The 10,283-nt window shown below is 32.1% G+C and overlaps 1 protein-coding gene across 1 annotated transcript; it reads left to right on the forward strand.

The window, feature by feature from the left end:
• The first annotated feature begins 8,684 nt into the window (after positions 1–8,684).
• Positions 8,685–9,867, forward strand: LOC123661610 (allergen Tha p 1-like). The gene is made up of 2 exons (XM_045596569.1): positions 8,685–8,865; positions 9,572–9,867. Exons 1-2 carry the CDS (start codon positions 8,685–8,687, stop codon positions 9,754–9,756), a joined length of 366 nt encoding a protein of 121 aa, XP_045452525.1. The 3' UTR covers positions 9,757–9,867.
• The last annotated feature ends 416 nt before the right edge of the window (positions 9,868–10,283 follow it).

Raw genomic sequence — 10,283 nt, forward strand, 5'->3', positions numbered from 1 at the left:
AAAAAAGACAAGGAATCTCTTTAGCTATGCAAACGTTTATAGTAATGTATAGAACTATCAAGTATGAGCTGTTAAAACTGAATTATAAAGAAGCATAAAAAATAATCTTACAAAGAACAAAGAGCTTAGAAAGTGGCGAACGTTGTTTTGTCATTTATTTTATTTAAATAAAAAATGTTTTCTAGACGCAAATAGTTGCGCTGAGCGCCGTCCGAATGGCTCTTCCGACCTAGTTTAAAAAGTAAGTACCGATGTGCTTTCCCGAATGATAATTTTACATTATCTTGTGAGTTTGAATTATAACAGTTTGGGGACTAAATATATAACCATGTCTACGTAAATAAAAATGAATTGTCGATATGTATGTACACACGCATAAATTTTGAACGGCGGTACTCGTACTAAAACTGGATATCTAATTGATTTTTTGTGTTCGTTATTATGACAGAAAATAAAAAAATAAAGCAATCGAGAGAATTTGATTTAACAGAAGTAGAAATAAATTATCATATATATTAATTTTAAAAATATATAGCCTAACCTAAATTAATTTAAAAATAAATATATAACCTTTTTTGTATTTTGGATAAATTGTATCAATAGAACAGCTCTCAAGATTTGTATGTGGCAGTTTATTTTTATGTGCATCGATTGTGACAAAGTGTGTCTTAAGTAGTATGTATTTGGTGTAATTGTTACCCACAATAACATAAAATTCATCAAAAATTTTCATCAAAAGCAGTAATTCACTATGTATATTATGGTGGTTGAAAAATGTATTGAAAACTGATTTTCTCGCAGCAGAATCTACATCGAGAAATGCATTGTAAAGTGACGATTCATAAGTGCTTTTTAAACTTTTTTTATATTTCTATAAATAAATTATTTGTCCGTTTAGCTTTTCATGACAGCTATTTTAATGTATACTTCGTCGTCATTGTATAATGACGACGCGCAGCGGTCTCAACAGTGGTGGTTGCACTATTGGTAGCTGGTTCGATCGGACCCCGCACATGACAAACATTTGTAGTGACTATATAGATGTTCGTCGTTGTCTGGGCGTTTGTGCTTGTGTGTTGTACGTTTCTCCGGACCCCGACACAGGAGAAAATCCTACTGGCACCATTGAGTGTGAAGCATTTCTTTGTTTGTTTACTTTTATTAACACGGATTGAATGAAATTACGATCATACTACATAGAGACACTTATATGTACAGAAAAATATTCTAAAACGATAAAAGTGTATTCCAACCCTTCCGTAATAATATTATATATTCTTTATTACATTTAAAAAATACAGTTATTTGTATACAAATTTAGTTAGCAACGGTGGACTTGTCTCTAGAAGAGATCTCTTCCGGCCAACCTGTGATAGTGAGAACTAATGTTACATAGCAGGCTAAGATAGATTATTATTGAAAACAATAAACTTTTACGAGAGAAAGTACAATAAAACTAAATGTTTTCTAATATCAACACAATTGCTTCACAATGTGAACTTCAAAGAATTAATCAACTCTCATGTAATTTGTTGTTGTTTCAAATTCAAGCCCATATTTTAATATTCAGACATTTTTAGAAACATTTTTTTACGTATATATAGAACTTTTATTAGCACCCTTCAACAAATATCAATAGTAGTCCCACATGTTATTGAATGTTATTTAATGTTATTGGATTTTATCTAATGTTATCGTAATATATTTTATTAAAAGGTAACTGCGACATTTAACCAACACATAACATAATATACAAAACGAGATATATTATTTCTACCACACATTATATAAGGACTTCCCGTTGGAAAATACTGAAAACACACACACAAGAACCCACTTCATTTTAAATTTTCCTCCAATAACTTTTATACTGTTCACTTGAAAGCGCATTAGAATGGAAAGTGGTCCATACCGTTACATTTCGAATAGGAAATAATGGAGCATGATTGAAAGAATATGCGCTACGTTTAATGCACCTATTCTAAAGTTATTCCGATCAATATCACTGTTTTGTTGCTTTTTGAATGACCCGGTGACGTATATTTATATGCACGAGAATCATATATAGAGAAAATATTTATTTGTATTTTCAGAACCTATTTTAATAATTCCTTTAGTATTTATGAATGTAGTTTAAAAGCATTACGCTCATCGTTGAAACGTTTATGTTATTATGATAAAAATAGAAACTACAAGATTGGTAAGAAAACTATAAACAATAGTTTCTAATAAAAATATCAAAAAAATTAAATATTCATAATTATTTAAAAATAACAAAAATACTGGTCTATATTTCTTTACAAGACGTTAGCATTTTTTCAGTGGTATTAATGCATGCATACTTTTGTAAGATATATCTATACGTGTATACTCGTATATGTATGTATACACACGTAACTCAACAAATTGAAGTCTGACTTCCAAAGAACAGGGGTTTCTAAGTAGTTATATTAATTGGCCTTTAAAAATTCTCTGTGGTATTTAATGGATTAATATATATCCGAATTGGTGACTCATAATGATGTCAAATGTCAAATAGATAAATCATTAAAGTAAAGGTAGCCTGCGTTACAATCAAGCTTAAAAGGTTTGTAAAAAGATTAATATTTGTTGATTGAGAAATAGATATCTTTTGATAGTAAGTAGTGGACGCTGTCGATATCATTATATAACAGCCGTAGTTTGAGTTCTTGAATCGGTCTCGGACTTTAATAGGACGCAGTACAAAAGCCAAAAGGCCTCGTGAGACCTTTTATACTCTCGAATCTTTTACTACAAGAAATATAGAAAAATATGGAAGTATAAGTAATCACTCAATACATTCTATTTTAAGAAGAGAAATAATTTAGTGTGGAATTTGATAGTAATTTTAGTTGACTATTATATTAGAGTTGTTCGACCAATACTAGCGTATTTACAAAAAAAAAAAAATGCCCAGAAATTTTTATCACTAGAATTTTTAGTTCACTATAGTTACAGAATACTGCAATGTATATTTATGTACTTGTGTAGTGTCAAGTAATCAGTGATATGGACCGTGGTTGTGTCGAGATTGCTGTGTAACGACGCGACAAGTTGTCAGGTATCATTGGCAGGACCTGTCTGTTACGTAAAATATATCGCGATGTTTATCCGAATAATTACTATGATAAAAGTATTCATTGAAAATATGTTCACTGTTTTAAACTTTTTGAATTAAAACTTCTTTAAGCACGCTTGACTTGGGGAGTGCGTGACGAGAGCGTTACGAAAAGTATTATAAGGCGAGGCGAACGCAAGTTGAGAGGCGAATATAAGTTTGATGGAGCTAAAGATCTTTTTACCTCACTCGTGTGATCTAACGCTTCAGCCTGTAATATCCCACTCCATTCTGGACATAGGCCACTTTCCCCAAGTAGAAGAAGGATCAGAGCTTAATCTACCACGCAGCACCAATGCGGTTTGGCGGATATATACTATGAGTAACGATCGCTATCTAGTATACATGATAACAACCGGGACCGACAGCCTCACGTGTTCTTCGAGGCACGGTGGGGAGACCCACAAGGAATGCACAAACACCCAGACCACATCAATTGTTTACAGTACAGTTTATCATGTGCGGGGATCGAATACGCGACCGCCAGCGCAACGGCCCACACCAGTGCTGTGACCGTTGCGCCGACGCGTCGATCTAAAGCATTCTCGGTATTTTTTCTAAATACACTAATAAATTAGATTATCTATCTTAATCCATAACATATCAATAAAAAAAAGCTCAAGACTAGAAACAAATATTTTTATAATTAAAAATATCTGCTGCGAGTAAGGATTGAATCCGCGACTGTTTCGATAACTTGGTCAACATTTTCACAGACCAGAATCGTATTCGCTATTATCAAAAAATAGGAGTAATAATATTATGGGCGAATTGTGCGATTTGGATTTGGATGCAGTTAGCCGTTATTGGCTGATTCGCGGACTTAACGAAAAATTCATTTGAGCACTATTAAAGTCCAACCTGCAGTTATTTCATAGTTTGTTATTTTTGAAGTGAAACTTCTTTATGCGCATGAGGGTAAAACTTTTACGGATGAAACGGCAACGCTTTGATGAAACGACAACGTTTTGATGAAACGGCAACGTTATTGTCGATGGCGCTGGAACGAAATTCTAAGGCTTTAGATTTTTATTAATATAAACGAGACTTAAAAATTAGTTTGCCAAAGAAGTTTCACTTCTGACATGTATACTTTGAACGCAAACAGTTTTTTTTTTGTAATCGTCAACATAACCGCAAGAAGATGTTAGAATAAGAGACGGAAAAAAATTGCCCTTAGATGATAGGTATATATTAATAAGAAAGATATTAATTACATATTAATAATAAAATAGTCTTCGATTCCAATAAAAGCTTTTTTTTTTCATTATATGAATATTTTTATAAATTTCTTTGGTCTGAATAATACATTTATGTACATATAAATCAAGGTTATATCCTAAATAAGTAAGATATTCGCCCCGGAAAGGAAATAGTTCTCAAGGAGCCAATTTAATACAATAAGTTGTACTGGGTTTTATTTTATGTCTCTATCCCTACTAAAGTACCTTATTTTTTTTGTATTGAAATAAATATTTCATTTTTATGTAATATTATTCAAATGTTTCCCTTAAATATTTTTTTACCCAGCAATAATTTTTACAATTGAAATATACTTGATGTGCTGAGTTTATTGTGTATACACACGGCGGTCAGATCCTAAGGTAGGCAACTAAGTACCCGTGTTTTAACAGCCGAAGAACTATTTTTTTTTAATTAATTTTGAATTTTTAAAAAATAAAAATGGAATCGAATGTAAATCGAAATTGGATTATGACGCGAAAGTAAAGACAAATTGTAATATGTAATAATAACGTAAGTCTTACGATAACAACCTTACATTACTAACTCTGACAGTGAAGCTGTGTGTAGTTACCATAAACGTAAAATAATTTAGCAAATAAAGCAACTTAAGAACAACACAACACGGATTCACATTTTAATAAATAAATAATAACAAATATCTTTCACACACAGTCACAGTCTGTAAATAACACATATATTACAACACCTACATTTAGGGGTGGGAATCCTTTCGGGACAACTTTCCAAGTAGAAAGCACACAAATTGCACCAACTGGTTATCTTGGTATTTTAAAGTATATATTGCTATATACAGTGTCTATATCTTAAGCTTACATGATCTAGAGGTCACGTTAGTAGGGATATATTTATAATTTGAGCTTATAACTAGAGTATTGTGAGACAACAAAGGATTACTCTTGTATTTGCTTTAAACATGACTCCACTGTGAATTTACATGAGTGGGAGTGTCGCTACTTGTGTGTATGAAATTATATAACCTAAATTAATAACTTAGCCTGGCTTTGCGTTTATATGTGTTGTTTTTGTCTGAGCTCTTACTGTTCTTACTGTTTATTTTGTATATAATTATCACACATCTTATGCAAGATAAAAGTATTTTAACGATCGAGGAATTATTTTGTCCTCCAGAAATACCACAAAGTATTACGCAATTAAACGAACACTTAAATCAGTTTTATGTATTTTAATTGATTGACTTTCTCCAACTTACTGAAGAAACATAAGTGAGTATTTTGTTACGAATCACTGCTAGTGAAACCTCTCAATTTAACCCTAGTGTTCACAAAGTTGGGTAACGTTTACAAAACTCAAAAGTTATTTCCAAACGCACAGATTTTTTACAACATGTTTATTCATGATTACGTGCAGAAGGTATGAAGAAGAAAAGAATCAAAAATTTCATAAAAAATTGACATGTACCTTTTGGTTTGAATCCATATTGTGTTCAAATACTTCTTTAACTATACAGATCAAATCTAATAACATTTTTTTTTCATTTAAGTGGGATCCAAAAGCAGTTTTAAATTATTGTATTACACATTATTATTATAGTGGTTTTTGATAAATTCTTATTATGAAGTTATAGTTATTCGAGATGTAGATTCTATTGAAAAGAATTGGGAAGAATATCAAAGGACGTATGTTTAATCAATTATAAATAAATAAATAAATAAAATTAATTTTATTGGTAACAAACAATAAACGCTGCTTACATGAGATAAAATACAACAATATTTGATCTTAATATTAAATTTCAAAGCTATATAAACAAAAAAATATGATGTCACCAATCGGACTATCACCAATCACCAATCCCACTTAGTATCGTTGAGACATCGTTACCCCAACACTGATTTTCAGTGAGCACCGTGCATATAGAGACAATAAGAATTTGACTTAATTTAACTTACTTAATTTTTTAACTACATGTAATATGTGTAATGGTGCGTGTGCCGTGTCGGCGGCGCATAAACACCGGCGTTCGCGATTTCGATTCCCGCTCGGCGTAGATATTTGCGTTTATACAAATATTCTGGTCTGGTTGTCTGTCCTTATTACTTGGATGGGTGTCCTTATCCTTTCCCATCGTGCCTCAGAGAGCACGTTAAGCTATCGATCCCGGTTGTTATCATAGTAAGGATTATATCCGCCAACCCGCAGTGGAGCGGCGTGGTGAATTAAGCTCCGATCCTTCTCCTACATAATAAAAGAGGACTATGCCCAGCAGTGGGATATTACAGGCTAATCGTGATCGTGATGCATACAACGTAAATGTTAATGTTATAATAACAAATCCACTTCAGATAACAATTCCAATCCAAATTGTTTAAGCTCAGTTCCACGTCACTTAACACGGTTGTAAACGAGCAACAATGCAATTACGGCAAAACTAGCACGATATCAATTACAACGTGAATTTGATCTAATCCTTTAATAAATGATACTGTTATGCACACATGCATACATTACTATTGTGTGCTTACGTTACACACCATCAGATCTAATAAAACGTGTTTACTGATGCAAAAATGGTTATTATCCTGCAAAAGAAGATGCTCTTCTTTAGTAATCTCATAATGGGTCAGCTGAGGATACGTTTACCACATTCACATAGGAGCGTCGAAGAGCAATAAGCTCCCACCCAGGTTCTGTTTAAAATAAAAAGTATATGCCTAGCAGTAAAGTCTTTCTAGCCAATTTTAGTTTTAGCAAAGTACTTCTATAACTATGTAGCTAATAACAAACCATACAGGGTAAAGTTTCAGTTTCGGTAAAGCAACACATATTATTGCTAATTTTTTGCGATATTTATTCGTGTAGATTATTATATTAAATACATATATTTTTTCTTTAATATTCTTTAATTATTTTAATACATGATACTACGAGAAAGCTTCTGGCGGAAATAATAAGAGTATTTTCAACAATAAGTAACCAAAACACAGTCCGGTCGTTTATATAATTATCTGGCGGAGTTTTAGAAGCTTACTCCATTTAAAACATAAAATATTGTTCCATTGTATAAAATTTTGTACACAAAATAAGACTTATATGCATATACATTAACTTTTCGTGCCATCCGTCCTTATTATATACACAATTATTTTCCTTACAGCGTAAGACGTAACAACGTAGCGTACAAAACGTAATGGAACATCAAGTTCAAGGATTTAAACTCTAAAAGGCTAAAACAGTTGAGCTCAATATACGCGTAATAATATCTTGTGAAGTTTAGTGTATCTGCTGATTTCGTATTGTTAACTTTACGGGGTTGTGAATTTCAACCGTGTTGAAATCTAAGTCTTCAAGTGCTAAATTTAACTTCTACATTCGTTTGGTACACACCGATGTATGAAAACATAGCGAGTTATAAGCTTCGAAAGTAATTTTCAGATGCATATGTATACTTGAAAATCCACTGTGATGTAGCGTAGCTGATGATAAACTAGTAGGAACCTCTTCCTCATAAAGGTATTCATAGGGCAAATAACAGCGGAATTATGTATGCATTTGTTCTGAATCATTGGTACAACCAGTTAAAAATTATGAGGAAACGCATAAACATACAGACAAATTGAGAACCTCCTCCTTTTTTCAAGTTGGGCAAAACCGAACCTACTAAAGTATACAACAAATATAAAACGCTGATGGAGTGAAATTGGACCAAGGCAATAGAAAATACGTCATCCGACCTTTAAAAACAATATCACAATTTTTCCGCAAATCGTTCGTTGCGTGTTTTTAACAATCAGATGCAAAATACCTGGAATAATTTTTTACAAGGATTTGTAGAATGTATAAAATGAAGTAAAAGCAAAGAGATTCAGTAATTAAAGTTATATTTTGAAGCGTTACAGTTGGTTCATATAAAATTAAAAGTAAGTTACTTACAATTGCGGATTTCTTAGGGCTGTACTTACCTGGAAAAGAAATAATAGATTAGTTAGTTATCTGGTAGTTCATTCTAACGAATGAGACTATTATACATATCCAAGTAGATCTTAAGCTAGATTTGTGGTCTAGGATCTACAGTTGTGTTTTTCAAGTTTCAGTGTTTACAGAAATTGTGTTGCGGTCTTAGTGTTTAAGCAAATTGAAATAAATTGTAAGAAAATCCTCCTAAATTTATGTAAACGTATTCAAATTGGAACAACCTTAATGTGAAATAACAAATCTCTTTTCGTAATAAGAGCTATAGTCGCTCTTCCGCCGATACACTTAAGGATTTTTTATTTATTTTTAAAATTAATTAGTTTTCTAAAATATATTTCGTTTCTAGATGAAACTCCTTATCCTTGCTGTTGCCCTAGTAGCACCTTTTATCAACATACATGCACAGAACGATAGATACAAATCAGTGAACATCGAAGAAGTATTATCGAACAAGAGATTGCTAGGTGCTTACATTAAATGCATGTTGGATAAAGGCAGATGCACGCCAGAAGGCAAGGAATTGAAATGTAAGTAAATTGCTTTCTACGCTTTAGAACAATCTCCTTATAAATATTGCGTCACGAGTTTACTTATTCGTATTTTTATTTTCTTGTATATGTTTAGTATTTTTTTTTTCGAAACGTGTTAAGATAATAATGAAGATTTTGAATATTACAAATATTCAGACAATTGTGTTTAATACGTTTTAAATGAATCTCTATATATATTATGATAAAATACTGTAAGTTTATGATATATTAGTAGATTGAAACCGGGAATAAACTATGAAGAAAGAGACACATAAAAAGTGTGTGAATATTTATTATTATCATTACTAGCTAACTTCATGTTGTTAACTTCTTCTTTGTTGACTACCTAACTTCAGTATGTCAGTTTTTTGTGACAATGTGCGCGCGCATTCATTAGCTAGCTAACTTCACGTTGCTAACTGCTTATTTGTTGACTAGCTAACTTCAGGGTGTTGGTTTTAAGTGACGTTGTGCGCGCGTATCGTAAAAATTTACTCTCATCATTTTTCTCTAACACGCCGAAAGTAGTATAAATTCAAAAGTATAGTCGAACTGGGAACCTCCTCTTTGAAGTCGTTAAAAGAAAACCTATTTAAACTATTAAACATTCAACGATGAAGAAAAAAAACACAGACGTATCGTTTACAATGCTATGCACACGTTAACTTTCAGTTACATATTTAAAATTTCAATATATTTTTAGCTCATATAACCGAAGCTTTACAAAATGGCTGTGAGAACTGCACGGATATTCAAAAAGATAGCGTGCGCCAGGTAATCGGGCACCTCGTGAAAAAAGAGGAAGACTATTGGAAGCAGCTCGTCGAAAAATACGACTCGGAAGGGATTTATTCCGAGAAGTATGAGAACGAATTAAAATCTCTCTAGATTTATAGGTTTGTGATTTAAAACCACCATTTGCGTCACTTGGCCGAATGAGCTGTATCAAATAAATTCAAAGTATGCCATATTCTTTATTATTATTGTTAATATTAATATATACTATATTTATTGACTTCTTTATTATAAAGTGTCAGATAATGATCTATGGGCAAAACACATGAATTCACTATATTTTCGGGCCGAACATGTGGAGGCCTAGGTATATCCAGCAGTGGACTATATCAGGCTGAAGTAATGAGATAATGATCAGTATATAATTAATTGTCTCAAATAAATATAACTAAGCAATTACTAAAAATAATTGAAACAAATTATAAGTGCAACACATTTCAGCGCTCAACTATAATCGTTATAAATATTTAAATTATAGAATTAAATTTAGAATATTCGTTCGAAGTAGGTACGTAACAAGCTGTCGTAACGTCATAATGGCAAAAAATATGAGTGTTTGACAGACAGAGCGCGAGCAACTTTGTGCTTGCGAGAAAATGCGAACTTACATATGTACCGCT

This window comes from Melitaea cinxia, chromosome 17 (assembly GCF_905220565.1).
Source record: "Melitaea cinxia chromosome 17, ilMelCinx1.1, whole genome shotgun sequence".
NCBI classification, from domain to species: Eukaryota; Metazoa; Arthropoda; class Insecta; order Lepidoptera; family Nymphalidae; genus Melitaea; species Melitaea cinxia.

Bases quoted from the DNA above. Each gene is read 5' to 3' on its own strand.
- LOC123661610 (XM_045596569.1), top strand. From the start codon at position 8,685: ATGAAACTCCTTATCCTTGCTGTTGCCCTAGTAGCACCTTTTATCAAC. The intron at 8,866-9,571 runs GTAAGTAAATTG...ATATATTTTTAG, and splicing joins AGAAGGCAAGGAATTGAAAT to CTCATATAACCGAAGCTTTA.